At 55.8% G+C, this 18,946-nt stretch overlaps 1 protein-coding gene across 10 annotated transcripts in view; it reads left to right on the top strand.

The window, feature by feature from the left end:
- Window positions 1–15,486, top strand: part of ABCB9 (ATP binding cassette subfamily B member 9) — a 41,499-nt gene extending 26,013 nt beyond the window's left edge. For all 10 annotated transcript variants that reach the window (XM_067015438.1, XM_067015437.1, XM_067015435.1 and 7 more), the window contains 8 exons: window positions 812–1,017; window positions 3,165–3,362; window positions 4,651–4,779; window positions 6,960–7,148; window positions 7,608–7,781; window positions 10,105–10,264; window positions 11,670–11,806; window positions 14,258–15,486. In XM_067015438.1, coding sequence (XP_066871539.1) covers window positions 812–1,017; window positions 3,165–3,362; window positions 4,651–4,779; window positions 6,960–7,148; window positions 7,608–7,781; window positions 10,105–10,264; window positions 11,670–11,806; window positions 14,258–14,518 — 1,454 coding nt within the window. In that variant the 3' untranslated portion in view covers window positions 14,519–15,486. The remainder of the gene's footprint in view (window positions 1–811; window positions 1,018–3,164; window positions 3,363–4,650; window positions 4,780–6,959; window positions 7,149–7,607; window positions 7,782–10,104; window positions 10,265–11,669; window positions 11,807–14,257) is intronic.
- The last annotated feature ends 3,460 nt before the right edge of the window (window positions 15,487–18,946 follow it).

The raw sequence follows: 18,946 nt of genomic DNA, 5'->3' as shown, positions 1-18,946 counted from the left end.
TTCCCTGCCGTCCAGTTCAGGACGGGGACACCCCGGGAGGCCGGCTTGGGCCTCTGGCCCTGCCCGAGCCCCGGGGAGCTGGCCTGCTGGCTGAGGTTCCGTTGTGAACTGCGGCCACGGTAGGACCCTCGCTAGGCCACCCGATGTCCCTGCGGCAACCAGGCCTCACCTCCCACTGGCTTGCGGGAAGCACAAGGGCCAGGGCTACCCAGGCCTGTGGCCCCAGAGGCCCAGCTCCTATGGGAGTGAGCAGGGCGGACGTGCAGGGCGGAGCAGGGAAGACACTACAGCATCCGGCCAAGGTCCAGGCTCTGTCACTAACTGCACCTCTCTGAGCCTCTGTTTTCTCCTCTGTAAGACGGGGACAGTACCGGTAGCTGCCCTGTGGGATCGTTGTGAAACTCCTAGCCCAGTATCCAGCAGTCTGCAAAGGGCTTTTGTCCCTCTCTCCTCCAGAGCCCAGATGGCTATTTCTGTGAGGGAAGAGGGGAGAGACCCCTCTGCCAGAGACAGGGAGGAGACGCGGGTTCGGCTCTGGCTCAGTCACGGACGCGCCGTGTGCTGCTGAGCAAGCCTCTTCCCTTTTCTGAGCCTCAGCCGCCTCCTCCGCGCTCTGGGAGGCGCGAAGCTGAAGCAAGATGCTGGTGACAAGGCCTGGGCTCAGAGCAGCCCTCAAGGGGCATCTGCTCTTCTTCCCTTCCCTCCCCACCCCACCCAGAAGCTGGGGAAGGTCTGAGCCCCCCGAGGGTCCCCTGCCGCTGCCCACAGTGACCCCACTGCCACAGCGGGAGCTGAGCTGCCTGTGTTCCAGGGGACCTCATCTCCCGCCTCACCTCGGACACCACCATGGTCAGCGACCTGGTCTCCCAGAACATCAACATCTTCCTGCGGAACACGGTCAAGGTCACGGGCGTGGTGGTCTTCATGTTCAGCCTCTCCTGGCAGCTCTCCTTGGTCACCTTCATGGGTTTCCCCATCATCATGATGGTGTCTGACATCTACGGCAAGTACTACAAGGTAGGCCCCGCCTGGTCCCCGCTGGGCTCTGAGCACCGGCAGCTCCTGAGTGACCCCGTAGGCAGGTTCAGGGGGCCACCAGGGGCTAGTGAAGGACTCATCGTAAGGCTGCATTTGCGTTCATTCACTGGTTCATTTCGGTCATTCAGTAAATATTTATTGAGCACCTACCATGTCCCAGGCACTGGGATATATCAGTGAAACAGACAGGGCCCCTGCCTTCAGGAGGCTTATATTCTAATAAGAGAAACAGACAGTAAATAACAACAGCGCTAATAATGAAAACATATAATACAGTAAAAGATCGTAACTGCTAAGGAGAAAAATGAAGAGAGAGATTGGGAGCGTTGGGGCTGGTTGCAGTTTTAAATAGATCTTTCTGAGAAGGTGGCATGTGAGTAAAGAGGTGGACAGCTCGGGGAAGCACATTCCAAGCAGAGAGCACAGCCAGTGCAAAGGCCCTGAGGTGGGAACGTGCCTGGTGTGTTTGCGGAGCCTCGGGGAGGCCAGTCAGGCCAGAGCCAGGAGTGAGGGGAGAGCAGGCAGGTGACGGGGGCTGGATGGTTTGCTCTCTTTCTATGCGTTTGTGTCGTGGGGGAGGGCTCAGGCCCCCGGGAGCGAGGCCCTCGCCCGCGATGCCGCGATGGGCGGGCAGCAGTCCCCTCAGGCCGCCGCTTGGCACTGCCTCTGTCCGAAGGGTCAGCCTGTCAGCCAGGCCCCTGCCTCACCTCCCTTCTGCCTCCTGCGATGGTGGGCGCCCCTGAGCCCTAACGGAGCCAGCCTGGGTTCAGACAGTGTAGGCGGCCCCTCCTCGGTGCTCCAGGCCTGCGGGGGGCAGGGACACTCCTGAGCAGGGGCTTGGACACGCGATCAGCTCAGGGTCCCCGGTTTGGTTGGAACCCTTGGTGCCGATGACCTGAGGCCAGCCCCCAGATGGATCCGTTCCCCACAATCCAGTGTGTCACCTCTGGCAGAGCCCACCACCCAGGAGGGCCCTCTCCCCAGCAGTTCTGGGTCACCGGCCTCACTGTTTTCCTCCCTGAGTAGAAAAAGTAAATATATGAGCTGGAGTTGGAGCCGTTTCCCTTCCACACCGCCCTTCCTGCCTTCCTGCCAGCCCCTGGGAGGGGGCAGGAAACCCTGGAGCTCCCTGCACCAGCCCCGCCTCCGCACACACCTCAGTCCTCACCTTTAAGTTCAACTGGGCAGGACCTCAGGAAAGCCCTGTTTAGGTCTCGTACCTGTACCTGAACGTGTAGGATACAGACATCGCCACAAGCCACACACATCACCCGCGGCCAGACACGACTCAAGGCACAGCCTGGCTTCTCCCAGGATGCCTGAGTCTACTGCATGCTTCCGATGGCCCGGGCATGACTCACAGGTCATGGGACATGCCTATGGAGGAGCCTGTCTCAGCCTCCTGGGCAGCCTTCCTGGCTGGTGTGAGATTCTGAGTGTGGTTCCTGAAAGCCTGAATAGCGTGGCCCAGGGTGGCTTCTGGAACTCTGTGGGCAGCAGCCTGGTGGTCATGTACTTGGAACCACTTCTCAGCCATCCGTCTCTAGTTATAAGCACATGATGAGAGCAGCTTTCACAGCCACTGACCTCCACCACCATCTAGAAGTTGGCTAGGAGTTCTGGAATCTCTATGCTAACCCTTAGGCTCTCACCTAATTTAATATATGTTGCTGGATGTAAATGGTGCCTCCTTAATAGTTAGTGTTTCTTGTGTAGTGTGTAACCTGAACAACCATCCAGGGCATCTCTGCTCTTATGCCAGCACGGAATCAGGTATTGAGACTTCTTCTTCTCAGAGGATTACCCAAAAATGTATGGTCACTGATAACCTCCTCTGAATACTGGAGATGACTTCATGATCAGCGCCCCCATGCCTCAGGAGCTAGAGCCTCAGGAGCTCACCCTAAGAGCCCAGCTGGAGTCTGTTCTCTGAGTTCAGCAAATGAAGCTAGAAGGGAATGGGGGAGGAGGGGAGCTGGGTCTTATCCCCTTGTCCCTGGAACTCCCTGCATACAGCTGGCACCAACTAAAGATAGAAAACCCCAGAGGGGCCTGGGGGCTCGGGCAGAGGGTCAGACTGTCTGTTTTGGGGGTCTCTTCCTTCTTGTCGCCCCTCCCCCCCATAGAGGCTCTCCAAAGAGGTCCAGAATGCCCTGGCCAGAGCCAGCAGCACGGCCGAGGAGACCATCAGTGCCATGAAGACGGTCCGGAGCTTTGCCAACGAAGAGGAGGAGGCGGAGGTGTATTCACGGAAGCTGCAGCAGGTCTACAAGCTGAACAGGAAGGAGGCTGCAGCCTACATGTACTACGTCTGGGGCAGCGGGGTACGTGCCCCGGCCCGGGCAGGGCTGGCACAAAGATGGGGGCCCCTAGAGCAGGACGTTAGCCCAGGTCCAGGCATGCCAAGGTGACGCTTGACTTTGTCCCAACCCTCTGCTTCTCCTCAGAGGATCTTTCTGGAAAGGAATTCAGCCTCTCGGTGCCCAACAGGGCACCTCCTCTCTCCCTCTCGCCTGGGCGTGGGGTGGCAGGGTAGGAGCTTTCTTTTCCCATCTAGGGAAGCGTCCCTGCCAAGGTGGGGAGTCACCCTGAGGCCAGCTGGGGCCCATCCTCGGCCGCTTCCCTGCAGGTCCTACGTCACAACCACACACCTGCCCCCGTTAAGAGTGCCCGGCTCACTCCCTGGGGGTGAGTTATAGCCCTCCCTGGAGAAGAAGCACTTGGGTCCTGTCCCTGTGTGCTGGCCACACCTGGGGGTGGGCTGTCGGGGAACAGCTGGGGTAGGAATGAGGAGGGTTTGGAGTTGAGGGAGAGGAAAGAGAGGGTGGTCTACAGGGAAAGCAGGGAATAAGGACCTTCTGGGTCCGCCCGGGGGTGGGCCACCCCTCAAAAGTGCCCAGCCAGGGAGAAGAAGGGCCTGAAATCCAGCTCAGCTAGCCAAGCCTCTCGGCAGTCTGCCCACCAGCAGGGGCGCCTCTTGCCACTTGTGCAAAGGCACTGTGGTCCAGCCGTTGATCTAGTTCTGACTCAGCATCGCTGGCTTGGGACGGGGAGGGGCAAATAGGGACACAGCGGGTTCTCGTGGGTATGCAGGTCCCACTCCTCTCGCAGACCACTCCCCCAGACACCAGAGGGGGCTGGAGGCAAGCACACCGGGGACACAGCCCCTCCTTCATGGAAACACAGACCTCGTCTGCTTTGCCTGGCTTGCTGTGTGACCTTAGCCAGTGGACTCAGCCTTTCTGAACCGTGCTCCTCCCAATAAGGAGAAGACTAATAGCTCCAGTTTGGCCTTGCTGAGGCGCTTGGGGGCTGTGCATGTGTGCCAGGGCCTTACAAAGAAAGCCTTGTTCCCAGCCAGGCTCATGGCCTGTTCCAGCTGGGGGCCTTTGCAGGGAAAAACTCCATGGCGGGGGCGGGGAGGCCATGAGTGACAGAAGGGTCCCAGCTTGTGGGAGGCCATCCCTGCTGCGGGCTGGAGTTCCGTCTGGCTGTGAGTGAGGCGCCCACAGCTGCTCTCACCTCCCCTGCGGGGCAGGGGCAGAGGGGCTGGGGGGAGGGCGTGAGCCGAGGCCCCCGTGACTCGGACCCCCCTCTCCCTCTTCCCTCCAGCTCACGCTGCTGGTGGTCCAGGTCAGTATCCTCTACTACGGGGGCCACCTCGTCATCTCAGGGCAGATGACCAGCGGCAATCTCATCTCCTTCATTATCTACGAGTTTGTCCTGGGAGATTGTATGGAGGTGAGGGGCCGGCGGGGGCAGGGGGAGCCCTGGGGAGAAGGGAGAGGGCAGGGATCTAAACGGGGTGCTCCAGGGTTCACGGGGGTGGTGTTTCTTTCTAAAGGACGTGACAGTACCAATAATACTAATAAAGAGAGTAACACATACAAGTGACAGCAGCTCCATTTATGGAGCCACGTGGCCGCGACGGCGATTATTTCAGAAGACTGTCCCGAGCACGGTGCGCCCGGTCGGTGCCTCTCCCGCCCCCTCCCCCCCCCCCCACCGTTTCCCAGAAAAAGAAGCTGAGGCCCAGACTGGTTAAACGACTTGCCCACCACGTTTGTAGGGGAACCGAGTTCAGAGCCAGATGGTCTGACTTTATTTTAACCCACTTTAAAGAGTAGCTCCACGGAAAAAGAACAGAGTGGTTTTTTTTTTTTTTTTTTTTTTTTAATAGATTATGTCTTAATTTGGCTGCCCCCTCCGGCAGGTCCCGAGACTAGGGAGCTGGGGCGCTTGTGCCGAAGCTGCAGTCAGTCACTGCTGGAGGATGCTTGGAGTGCTTCTCTGGTCTGCCTCCCTCCCCCCACAAAGCCCTCCGGCACTGAGGTTGAGCCTCTGTGTCCTGCAGTGATAAAGCTCAAAGGTGCGGCAGGGGAGGGGCGGGTTAGCATCTGCTGCAGAGGGCGCTCTGCGTTAGCTGCAGTCTCCCATGCAGTGTCCTTTGAATCAGCGTCTCGGAATCCATGCTTCAGAAATATCCACACTAGTGGGCACAGACATGTGTCCCAGGATGTTTGGTGTGGCATTGTTGATAATGGTGAAAAGTTAAATGCCTGTCAACCAACGACTGGGTGAATACAGTACATCCGTATTCCAGAAACAGTCCATCTGTGCTATGAAAACGAGGCAGCAGCCACAGAAATGAGGTAGAGCTGTGGGCGCTGGCATGGAAAGAACCCTAAGACATGCTGTTAGTGAAAAAGCTGATCCCCGAGTCATAAGGATGGTCTGATCCCATTTGTGGGTTTTTTTTTACCATCTCAGAATGATTTAATTACATACGTGCATGTGTTTGTAAAAGCACAGAGAGAGGACTCGAAAGACACGGTACTCGGATAACCGGGGCCACCTCTGGGATGACGCAAGAAGGACAGCTTATACACAGCACTTGTATCTCAATAGGAATAATTATATCCAGATAAGATGGTAATAGCCATAGCTGTGGTGTGTTGGGGGTTTACTATGTGCTGAGCACCGTCTTCGTGGAACCATGACAGTGGGACTAACATCACCCCCATTTCATCAACCAGGACCCGCACTCATAGCTCATAAGTGCCTGAACTCGGGAGCCAGACGTGCCTGGGTTCAAATCCTGGCTCTGCCGCTTCCTGGCTGTGTGACCTGGGGGAAGTTACTTGAGCTCTCTGTGCCTCAGTTTTCGTATCACCAGAAAGGAGATAATGATAGAACCTACCTCGTAACATATATAAGAACTCAGTAAAATGAGTCATTATTCACACTTATACTTGTGTATATTTTTACCCAAGGAGATGTATAGTATAAATTAAGGGCTTTTTTTTTTTTTTTTTTTTTGTGCTAGGCGGGCCTCTCACTGTTGTGGCCTCTCCCGTTGCGGAGCACAGGCTCCGGACACGCAGGCTCAGCGGCCATGGCTCACGGGCCCAGCCGCTCCGCGGCATGTGGGATCCTCCTGGACCGGGGCACGAACCCGTGTCCCCTGCATCGGCAGGCGGATTCTCAACCACTGCGCCACCAGGGAAGCCCTAAGGGCCATTTTTTAAATTGAAATTTAAAAATTCTGTGACAGCTGAAAGAGGAAGGTCCGATTCCTGTTCTGCCACATTCTGCCTAGTTCATTTAACTTCTCTGTGCTTCCGTTTCCTTCTCTGGGGGGTGATAACACCTACTCTGCTGGACGGTGGTGAGGTTTAGCTATAACACACAAGGCACCAGTATTTTTTACTGCTGTCCTCATTTTTTTCATTGTCGTCATGATCTGCTGTACTAGCAGGTGGGGCTCCAGCAGCCTCCTGTGGGCACCCCGCCCCCAGAACTGCTGCTGTGTTCTTGCTCTCTCCTCACCCCCTTCAGCTCTCTGGCACCATGGCGGGGGTGGGGTGTCCCAGGATCGGGGCGTTGATGGGTCAGGAACGTGTGTCTACTTCCCTCCACAGTCCGTAGGCTCCGTCTACAGCGGCCTGATGCAAGGAGTGGGGGCCGCGGAGAAGGTGTTCGAGTTCATTGACCGGCAGCCAACCATGGTGCATGATGGGAACTTGGCCCCCGACCACCTGGAGGGCCGGGTGGACTTTGAGAACGTGACCTTCACCTACCGCACTCGGCCCCACACCCAAGTCTTGCAGGTGAGAGAGGGCCCAAGCCCCCCCCCCCCACCAAAGTCATCCTTTCCCTCATCCCATCTCTCGCGCACCCCCTACAGGCCAGGCCATGGCAGTGCAGCCAGGAACATGAAAGGCCAGGAACACTGAAGAGAGATCATTAACAAAAGGATTCCCGGAGAAGTGCTAGGAAGGCAGTAAGTCAGGGGTAGTCTGCAGAGATGGTATTAGCAGTCAAGGAGGGCTTCTCGGAGGAGGTGACATTTGATATGAGACCTAAACAAGGAGCAAGAGCCAGCTGATGGCTCTCTGCAGAAAGAACATTCCAGGCAAAGGAGTCAAGTATAAAAGTGCTGCCAAATCCTAGAAAGGAGAGCATTCTGGGGGCCGGCGGTGGCGCAGGCTGGGAAGGGTGCCCGCCTGCATCTGAGGCCAGAGCATATGAGCCAGGGGCCCCACACCGTGTCTGCGTGTTCCTTGCAGAATGTCTCCTTCAGCCTGTCCCCAGGAAAGGTGACAGCGCTCGTGGGGCCGTCGGGCAGTGGGAAGAGCTCCTGCGTCAACATCCTGGAGAACTTCTACCCCCTGGATGGGGGTCGTGTGCTGCTGGACGGGAAGCCCATCAGCGCCTATGACCACAAGTACTTGCACCGAGTGGTACGTGCATGGGCCTTTGCTGCCCTCCTCCGCCCTTGCCTTGTCTGACCTTCTCTCCCGCGAGCACGCACACAGGTACAGGGGAGAGGGCTCAAGACACACGTACATTTCAAAGAATTATCACCAGTTCAAGAAGTGGAACATTCCAGCACTCTCCCCCCAAGAAGCAGCGTCTTGCCTGACACTCACGATTGATCGTCATTTCCGTGCTTTTCTTTTGTTCCCATCTCTGCGCCTCCCGAACAGCAGCGCAGCTGTGTTTTGCTAGTTTTAAACTCCGTCTGGCTGGAACCGTAATGTGTGTATTCTTTGTGTCTTGTTCCTTCCACTCAGTGTTATTTGTGAGTTTTCCAGGTTGAGGCTGTGTTTGTAGTTCACTCATTTTCATTTCTGGAAGATAATCCACTGTGTAAACATGGCACAGTCCGTTTATACGTTCTGTTCTCGATGGATATTTTGGTTGTTTCCTGTTTTTTTTACTATTACCAGCAATACCGACATGGACAGTTTAGTCCATGTCACGGTGCCCATGGGTGGGTAGGTTCTCCCCAAGCCTCAGCTTTAGTAGTTACTGCCATTAAGGTGGTTTACTTTTTTTTTTTTTACACATTACGTCCCCACTAGCAGTGGATGAGAGTTCAGGTTGTTCCGCATTTAAGTTATCTCCAGTCTTTAAAGGAGGCTATTTCTGACCTTACAGTTTTGGGTAATACTCTCAGAAAAGTAGACTCGACACCGATCCTGTGCTGGCATAAGAACAGGGATGCCCTGGACGGTTGTTCAGGCTGCACACTGTACAAGAAACACCGACTATTAAGCAGACACATCGTCTACATACATTACATACATACTTTATATCGTCTGCATACATTAAGATACATGATAGCCTGAGAGTTGGCACAGAGAATCCAGAACTTCTGGCCAGTTGTAGATGCTGTTGGAGGCCACACATTGTGAAATCTTCCCACCTATGTGTATATAACCAGGGACAGATAGTGGAGAAGTGGTCCCAGCTTTGCCCCCACCAGGCTGCTGCCCACCAGAGTTCTGGAAGTGGCTCCTAGAGAGAGCTGTTCAGGCTTTGCAATAGTTAACATACTCAGACACTTAATCTTCTCAGACTGCTAACATTGCCAGTCCTGAATCTGTACCAGTTGGTATTTAGAGGTAGTTCAGTGTAGAGGTCTTTTGCATTTTCCTGGTGACTAAAGATATTAAGTCCCTTTTCATATGTTTGTTGTTTATTTGGATTTCCTCTTTTGTGAATACCTTCTCTATACCTTTAAATTTTCATAAACCCAAAGCAGTAAAACTCAACAACCTAACCCTATTCCCATATATTCAGAGAATTTTATAACAAAGATGTGAGGTGGCTCCACCTCACCTTTTTTTTTTTTTTTTTTTTTTTTTGTGATATGCGGGCCTCTCACTGTTGTGGCCTCTCCCGTTGCGAAGCACAGGCTCCAGACGCGCAGGCTCAGCGGCCATGGCTCACGGGCCCAGCCGCTCCGCGGCATGTGGGATCTTCCCGGACCAGGGCACGAACCCGTGTACCCTACATCGGCAGGCGGATTCTCAACCACTGCGCCACCAGGGAAGCCCCACCTCACCTTTTGAATTCTACTCCGTGTCGGGAACTAGCATTGGCAGCTTAGTCAATATCCTTTCCAACGTGTTTCCTATTTTTTAAACAAAAATAGAAGTGTGATATATATATTACAGTTTGATTTTATGGGTGCACTGTAATCATTTAACCAATCCTCTGTTTATGGAGAATTAGATTGTTTTGTTTTACTTTTTCCTTTTTTGCTATTTACAGTGTTGCAGTGATATCCTCCAGCTACATACAAATTCCTAAAACTGAGACCATGAGGCGATAGCTCCTTTCAGTTGTTCTCTAACAGGGAGGGGGCACCAGCCAGGGAGGTCCTTGTGGCCTGGGTCTGCTGTGCCCTCTTGCCTCCTGCCAGGGACAGGCTGACTCACAGAGTTACACTCCACACTCTTTCTCTCTCTTTTCTTCCAGGTCAGGGGCAGCCAGTAAGCTCCGTCTTGGAGGTCAGGGAGCTTGACCGGGCCCAGGGCGGCAAGCTTAGCGGGACCCCAGTTTTTTGGTCAGGGAGGCTGAGAGCTTGTGCAGAAAGTGGACTCCGCTGTTCGGAAAGAAGAGAGGCAGCTGAACGCAGCTGCCGGCCGCGGGCCCTGATCAGATTTCAGACCTAAGGCTCCCGGCGTCTCTCAGGCCCAGGGCTCGCGAGGTTCCTGGTGACAGCTGGATAGACGTGTTCCAGGCCTCTCACAGCCCATCCTTCCTCCTCCGCAGATCTCCCTGGTGAGCCAGGAGCCAGTGCTGTTCGCGCGCTCCATCACAGACAACATCTCATACGGCCTGCCCTCCGTGCCCTTCGAGGTGGTGGTGGAGGCCGCACAGAAGGCAAATGCCCACGGCTTCATCATGGAACTCCAGGACGGCTACAATACGGGTGCGGAGCCCAGCGCGTCACCTCCACCGTGCCTGGGGGTCCGCCCTCAGGGATGCAACCCTGAGTTGTGCGCTGCCCTCTGCCAGCTGAAACTCACATAACATAAACTTAACCGCTGCATTTTAAGTGAACAATTCAGCGGCGTTTAGTACATTCACAACGCTTTACAACTACCACCTCTGTTTAGTTCCAAAACGTTATTTTTTTTTAAAAAAAGACACTTTTTTCTTTTATTTTTTAAAATTTATTTATTTCTTTAATGTTTAATTTTTTGGCCGCGTTGGGTCTTCGTTGCCGCACACAGGCTTTCTCTAGTTGTGGCGAGCGGGGGCTTCTCATTGCAGTGGCTTCTCTTGTTGCAGAGCACGGGCTCTAGAGCGCAGGCTCGGTAGTTGCAGCGCACAGGCTCAGTAGTTGTGGCGCACGGGCTTAGTTGCTCCGTGGCATGTGGGATCTTCCCGGACCAGGGCTCGAACCCGTGTCCCCTCCATTGGCAGGCGGATTCTTAACCACTGTGCCACCAGGGAAGTCCCTGAAATATTATTATTTAAAAATGATATATGTATTATATTCATTAATTATAGTGACTTAATTTTATATTAGTAAATATTTTAATTTAATAAGTTGAACAATATATTAACTTATAGCTTTTATTTAACATATTTAAAATTTTTAACTCTCGCAATGGGACTATTCATACAATTCAAAACTAAAAAAATAGACGTAACGATATCCAGTGCAAAGTTTTATTTCATCCTGGTCTTCGCCGCCAGGTCCCCCTGCCCCCACCAAAACATCTTTCATTATTTTCTTACATGTCCTTTTGGAGTTTCTTTATGCAAATATGAATATGTATTTTTATTCCCTCCCGCCCTTTTACAGAAAAATACCCAGCACCTTCTTTTGTGCCCCCTGGCTTTTTTAAGTGACCTTTCCATATTGCTACCTAGAAAGCTGCTCTTTTTTTTAACTGCTGCATAGTATTCCGTTTTGTGTCTTTACAATAATTTACTCAGAAATAACTGATTTCCTGTTTCCCGTTGGTGGACATTTGGTAGTTTGTTTGTTTGTTTGCAATAACGGTGCCGTGAGTCACTGTGCGTGAGAAGGTGAATCTGTAGGAAATATTCACAGAGATGGGTTTGCTGGTCCAAGGGTTGTGCCCCTGCAATTGTGCCGTGTAGACTTGTACAGCACAACCGGATAGACCCGGCGGCGTGTGCACGGCAGCACGGGGCCCGCCCCGGCAGGCCCTCCGGGAGAGGAGGGAGTGCCCTTTCCCCTCGGCCACACCGGCACAGCGCGCTACCAAGCGTCTGGATTTCTGCCAGGTTACTAGGTAAAAGTTGGTATCGGCCACCAGCCTCACCTGCCGCTCACTTGCCCCCGTGTCTCTCCCATGCAGAGACGGGGGAGAAGGGTGCCCAGCTGTCGGGCGGCCAGAAGCAGCGGGTGGCCATGGCCCGGGCTCTGGTGCGGAACCCACCCGTTCTCATCCTGGACGAAGCCACCAGCGCCCTGGATGCAGAGAGCGAGTACCTGGTGAGTCGCGGGGTAACGGGTGCTGCTGAAGCAGGAGCAGCTCCAGGCGGCCAGGGCCCTCCCCCCACCCAGCAGACGGCCGCAGGGGCTCTCGCAGGCCATCAGCCCCCTGGACCAGGGCGTTCCAGAGCTGAGGGCAGGGGGCGGGGGCAGAGGAGGCCCAGGGCCTGGTCACCCTGGCCCAGCCTCTGGCTCTAGGTGTTGAAATTATATGGAATTGGGTTAGGGGTCAGGAGGTGTGGGATGTGGGTAGGAGCTCCACCCTGCGGCCCATGGCTTGAGCGTGTCTCTTTCCCCCTGAGTCTCATTTCATTGGTAAAGAAAGAAGGGCCCCACAGTGTATTTGAAGAGGACCAGCTACCTCAGTCCCTCCACGGATCAATTCATTTATGACACAGGTATTTAACGTGCGCCTCCCGGGCACCAGGCGCTGTTCTAGGCACCGGGTTTACATTGGCCCCTGCCCCCAAGGTGTTTCTGGTCCAGAGGGGGAGACAGGTAACAAGGAGATAAGCATGAGTTCACCCTGGGGCCTGTGCTATGTAGAAAATGAAACAGTCATGTGGGGACTTCCCTGGCAGCCCAGCAGTTAAGACTCCGCGCTTCCAGGGCAGGGGACGCGGGTTCGATCCCTGGTTGGGGAACTAAGATCCCCTATGCCGCATAGTGCGGCCAAAAAAAAAAAAGAAGAAGAAACAGTCATGTGATGGAGAGATTGAAGGAGGGGGTCACGATTGTCAAAGAGAAACTCTGCTGGACATCGGTTAAAGCTGGGAGAACAGCTTTTATTGGTAGCTACTGTCAGTAGGGAGAAGAACTGGGCCCCATTCCTGTGCAGGGGTGACAGTGCTGATGGCGCCTGTCACAGGGAGATTGAGGGTGTAGGGAGGGCACAAGGGGGGGGACCAGGAGACACTCACAAGGGGCTGGGCAGTGCAAGTGTGATCGGTCCCCACGGCTGCTGGCCGGCAGCGGTTGTCCTCTACCGAGGCTGGGAGACGGGGGGCCCCATCCTTCCCATGATTACAATGAGATGGCATTCAGGTCCTAGAGAAGAACATTCCTGAGTTTTAGGAGATCTGCATATATATCTCCAGGAGACAGGGGAAGCTTTTGCAATTATAAGCCCTTTTTGGTAAATGCTCCAAGAAAGGGAGCTCTGGGGCCCACCGTCAGGTGATGTCTAGAACGGTCAATTCTCCGGGCAGCACTGGGCATTTAGGGGCTGGGGTCGTCCTGGCAACAAGGCCTTGTGCTGCAGAAGCGCCCGGAGTGTGGCCGTCTTAGTGCAGAGTTTGGAGGGGGTCACACGTGCCCAGAATCCTGCAGTTCATGCCAACAGAACCAGGGTCATCGGGTCCCACTTGAGCTGAGACCAGAAAGGAAAGGAGACAGCCAGAGGGGGGCTGGGTAAGAATCCCAGGGAGAGGGGGCAGTGGGGGCAAAGTCCCAGAGCAGGTGCACAGCCAAGCCCCAAGGTCAGCGTGGCTGGCGGTGGGGTGAGGCAAGGACAGAGTCATAGGGGGACACGAGCTCCTCGGGCCCTGGCAAGGAGTTTGGATTGTTTTCCATTAATAGATTTTTATTTTATTTTCTTAGAGCAGGTTTAGGTTTAAAGAAAATTAAGCAGAAAGTACAGAGAGTTCCCGTATATCCCCCTCCCCGCCCCACGAACAGTGTCGCCTGTCACTAACATCTTGCATTAGCGGTACGTTGGTTCCAGTTGACAAGCTGGCATTAATGCATTATTTCTAACTCAAGGCCACAGTTCATATTAGGGGTCACTGTTTGCGTTGCACATTCTATGGGTTTTGACAAATGCAGAACATCATGTTACGCAGAATAGCTTCACGGCCCTAAAACTCCCCCGGGAGTTTGGATTTTATCCTAAATGGGACAAGAAGCTCTCGGAGGGCTTGGAGCATGAGTTCAACAAGAACTGATTAAAAATGTTAGATCCACGTGGGGGTGGATGGGAGCAGGGCGGGAAGGTTGCAGGCTCCAGGCAAGCAGGAATGGTGGCGGAGGGGGAAGGATGTGACAGAGTCACACCGGGGAGATGGAGCTCCAGGACCTGCTGACGGGTCGGATTCGGGTGAGGAGGGAAGGATGAGGAGCCAGGTGATGCCTGGTTTTGTCGGCGTGAGCTTCGGGGCTGACCCGGTAACCAACGCCAAGGTTAGAGGAAGGAGCAGGAAGCCCAGAAGACGACCATGCTAGGGCCCCTCTGTCATTCGCCGAGCACTGCCCTGTGCCAGGCTCTGAGCTCCATCCCCCGTGGACAGAAGCCAGGAAGCAGGTCCCGTGCCGGCCCTCGCTTTACAAGCGAGGAAGCCTCAGCGAGGCTGAGCATCCGTAGGACGCGGGACGCGGTGGATGTGGGCTCCCGGCCGGGGGCGGCGCGGGGCGGCGCAGACGCCCGTGTGAGCCGGCGCGCTCTCGCCCCCACAGATCCAGCAGGCCATCCACGGCAACCTGCAGACGCACACTGTGCTCACGATCGCGCACCGGCTGAGCACGGTGGAGCGGGCGCATCGCATCGTGGTGCTGGACAAGGGCCGCGTGGTGCAGCAGGGCACGCACCAGCAGCTGCTGGCCCAGGGCGGCCTCTACGCCAGGCTGGTGCAGCGGCAGATGCTGGGGCTCGAGCCCGCCTCGGACTGCGCCGCCGGCCACACGGAGCCGCCGGGCGACGGCGGTCCCAAGGCCTGACGGCGGGCCCCGCCCCTCCCGGTGGGGCCGAGGCTCCGGTGCCCGCCTGGCCGACGTGCCCACGGGGGCCCCCCCGGCCGCCCCCGCTGCCCTCCGAGCCCCGGCCCACGGCACCGGAGGGCCAGCTGCCCTGCCCCCACGTGTCCCCGCTTCCTGCGTCTCGTCCCCGGTTCCCACCCTGTTCCCCGGACCACCACCAGCCCCTGCTGCCGCGAGCGACCCCCTCCAGCCTGGGCGGTGGAGGCACCACGGGTCTCTCCAGCTGGTCTCCCAAGGTTTCTAAGCGAAGGTAGAGCTACCTTTTTAAACCAAGATCTTAACCAGGTTTTTTACTGCTTGGTTCTGGTGGGCCCCAATCTCCTAGATTTCAAACACATTTTTCTAATTGGGAGCAATAGTGGGCAAGTTCACTGAGATGTTCTAGAGACTTCTGAGCCGGGAGTGAATGACCCTTCCTAAGAGCCTGGGGGACGTCAGGGAGAACTAGGCCTCTACCCTTTGCCCCTGGAGAGAAGGGGCTTCCCTGTCCCGGGGTGCGGGGGGGGGACACGGGGAGGGGACTTCCTGTCTCTCCCTCCTCCCGGCTTTGTGAGTCAGGCCAAGGGTGGGCCGGGAGTGGAAGGCGCCTGCCTGCCCTCCCCCCTTCCGCCCTCCCAAATCTAAGCCAGTCTCACTGTGAACCACTACGGCCCTTAAGTGGGGGAGTGAGGGGCTGGCCAGGCCTGGCGGAGCCTCGGGGTGTCCCTGGCCCAGCGCCCAGCGCGAGCCCCTCCCCCGCCCCTCCCCCGGCTGGCGGCCCCTTCCCACATCCACCCTGACGCTCTGCTCTTCTGAGGCCCTTCGGACGTTTGGGGGTCGCGTTCTCTTCCCTGTCCGGCGGACGGGGCACCGACAAAGCCCAGGTCTGGCTTTGTAGCGGGGTTGCAAGACGTTGGGAGAACCCGGTCAATAAAGTATACTACCTCTGACCCCTGACTTCTGACCTCTTCCTGGGCCGCCCGCCTCACCGCCTGGTTAGCTTTCTCCATCCACCCACTCTCCCCCGGCTCTGCCTGGTGTAGCTGTGGGGAGACTCGGTGGCCTAGGGCCTCCGCCCAGTGTCCGGGATCCCCTTCACGTCCCCAGGACCCCAGCGCAGACATCCATGTCCGTCTGTCTGCCTCCGTGGGGCTTGTGCGGGATAACAGAGACCTGTCTCCTCTAAATCCCTGGGGCTTCTGTACCTCCCGGGAAAGCCGAGGCCCAGCAAACGCCACCTGTTTCTTTCCATCAGGGACGGGGCGCCCCACGCCCGCCGGCCCATGGCGCCGAGAAATATTACCCAGCGGAACAGCTCAGTCAGAAGAGAGGCTTAGGACGGGACACAGGAAGACCTCCTGGTGGGGGTTCTTACTTGCTGGATCGTGTGGAAGTCTGGGGTCCGGGGGTGGGGGTGGGGGCGGCTGGGCAGCGGCTTTTACCAACTGGTAGAGAAGCATTTCAATATTTAAGCTACTGGTACAGTCACACCGCATATACCAGCTCCATGTCTGCCGTGTACCCGTTTTCCTGCCAATTAAACCAAGGCCTGAGACGCAGGCCGTTGCCAGCTGGGTCCCCTGCTTGCCCTCAGGAGCTTGGGCCTGCCTGGAGCAACTTACTTACCCGGGACCCTCTGGCTCCCCTCCTGAAGAAGCCGTCATGAGCCTGAAAACTGGGTCCACAGCAAGAATCGCTCGGGCCCAGGCCGGGGTTTCAGGTGGAATCGGAGAGACACCGGGTGCTTCTCTTCCATTCTCATTTAATCCTCACAACAACCAGTTCTCCCCCCGTTAAAAAAAATTTATTCATTTATTTATTTAGGCCGTGTCGTGTGGCATGCAGGATCTCTGTTCCCCGACCAGGCATCGCACCGGTTACCCCCTTACAGTGGAAGCACGGAGTCCTAACCACTGCGCAACCAGGGAAGCCCGAAGGGCACATTTTTTTTTTTTTTTTTTGCAGTACGCGGGCCTCTCACCGTCGCGGCCTCTCCCGTTGCGGAGCACAGGCTCCGGACGCGCAGGCGCAGCGGCCATGGCTCACGGGCCCAGCCGCTCCGCGGCATGTGGGATCCTCCCGGACCGGGGCACGAACCCGTGCCCCCTGCATCGGCAGGCGGATTCTCAACCACTGCGCCACCGGGGAAGCCCCCCCTCTCCCCATTTTAAAGGTGAGGAATCCGAAGCTCAGAGAGGTTAATTTTTCCCTATGCCACACCTCCAGGACCCCACAGCTAAACCCCCAAGAGCAGGGAACGAAAAAGTTGCGGGGCGTTGTTATCTGGCCTCTTTCTGTGCTTACCATTCCATAGTAAAAATAAATACAAATTTTAAAATGCTGTGGAAAAAGAAAAAAAAAAAAAAAAAAAAAAAAACCACAACAACAAGATACACAGGTGAGTTCAATTCAGGCAGGAGGCAAGTTGAGAGGGCTGCAAGGGGCTTGCCCACTTACCGCCCCCTCTCTGGGCCTCAGTGCTCTCACCTGGAAAGGGGGATGTGTCGCAAGGATGGAAGGAGAGATTGAACCTCCTGCCTGGGGCAGGGGGGCGGGGGCTTGGAGGAGGAGTATTGGTTTCCTGCGGCCACTATAACAAGTGACCACAAACTGGGTGCCTTAAAACAACAGAAACGTATTCTCTCCCAGTTCTGGAGGCCGGAGGTCTCCCGCTGAGGTGTGGGCAGGGTCGCGCTCCCTCCGAAGCCTCTGGGGGAGGTTCCTTCCCGGCCTCTTCCGCCTTCTGGTGGCTCCAGGTGTCCCTTGCTTGTGGCCACCTCTGCACACACACACACACACCCCCCGTCTCCACATGGGCTTCTTCCCTGTACATCTTAAATCTCTCTCTGCCTTTCTCTTAGAAGGACATTTGTCATTGGATTTTGAGCCCATGTGGATAATCCAGAATGATCTCATCTTGAGATTCTGAATCATATCTGCAAAGACCCTTTTTCCAAGTAAGGTCACACTCACAGGTTCCAGGGATTTGACGTGGATCTCTCTTGCGGGGGGGCCCTGCGGCCTTTCATCCGAGTGGCTTTGCATTGCTTGCTCTGCCACTACCCGGGGGCCACTGACCTGGTCCAGGGCCACCTCAAGACTTCCTGTTTGTTTTGGGGGGTGGGGGGATTAGATGCTCGGAGGGCAAGGACAGCCAGGCTTGGGTCAGGCTGGTTGTGATGGATGTAGAACCGGAACGTGGAACTGGAAGTAGAGGCTCCGGGCTGGACCGGCCGGCTGCTGCCAGGTTCGCTCGCCCGTTCCTCAGTCAGATTCTGGCCTCTGGCTCCTGAGAACCCCCCCCACCCCGCGGCGTGCCGTGGCTGCAAGGCCTCCGCCTGCCTTTCGGCCTTAAATCTGACCCTCAGTTGCTCCAGGCACACCGCCCTTCCTCCTTCTGGTCCTCGAGCAAGCCAAGCTCGTTCTTTTTTGTTGTTTTTTTGTTTTTTGTGTGTGGTACGCGGGCCTCTCACTGTTGTGGCCTCTCCCGTTGCGGAGCACAGGCTCCTGACGCGCAGGCTCAGCGGCCATGGCTCACGGGCCCAGCTGCTCCGCGGCACGTGGGATCCTCCCGGACCGGGGCACGAACCCGTGTCCCCCGCATCGGCAGGCGGACTCTCAACCACTGCGCCACCAGGGAAGCCCCCAAGCTCATTCTTGCCTCTGAAACTTTACACTGACTGTTCCTCCTGCTTGACACACTGTCCCTTCCCCTCGGTTCCCAGCTGGTTCCTTCTCATTCCTCTTTCAGCTCACATGTCCCCTCCTCCTCAACAAGTACTGAATGGGGTTTCCCCTAGTCACCCTGATCTGTTAATCACAGCACTTGTCACCCCCTGAAAGTTTCTCTGCCTCTTTTGTTCTGTTCCAGGCACAGGTCTACATGCTTTGCATGAGCTATGTCACCTGATCCTCATAAAACCCCTGAAAGGTAGGTACAATGTCATGCCCACTTTACAGCTGGAGAAACTGAGGCACAGAGCGGTTAAGTGACTTGGCCAAGACCACCCAGCTAGTAAGGGGTAGAACCAGGATCCACACCCAAGAATTAGTGTGTGTGTTTGACCCCAACCACAGAACACCCGTGAGAGTGAAGATTTAAGGGCATGGGTTGGGGAGGGTATGTTGACATTGCAGCAAAGGCTGCAGGTCAAACATTAGACTTGAGTTCTCGAAAGTAAGTGCCCCTAGGGTGACCACCTAGAGGGGTGGGAGGGGGAGGGTGGGAGGGAGGGAGACGCAAGAGGGAAGAGATATGGGAACATATGTATATGTATAACTGATTCACTCTGTTATAAAGCAGAAACTAACGCACCATTGTAAAGCAATTATACTGCAATAAAGATGTTAAAGAAAAAAAAGTGCCTCTAGGAACCAGGTAGATATCATAGGCAAGTGAAGCCAGCCAGG

Source organism: Kogia breviceps, chromosome 15 (assembly GCF_026419965.1).
Source record: "Kogia breviceps isolate mKogBre1 chromosome 15, mKogBre1 haplotype 1, whole genome shotgun sequence".
Lineage (NCBI taxonomy): Eukaryota > Metazoa > Chordata > Mammalia > Artiodactyla > Physeteridae > Kogia > Kogia breviceps.
The sequence above is the reverse complement of the archived record's forward strand: the minus strand, read 5'-3'. Positions and strand labels throughout refer to the sequence as shown.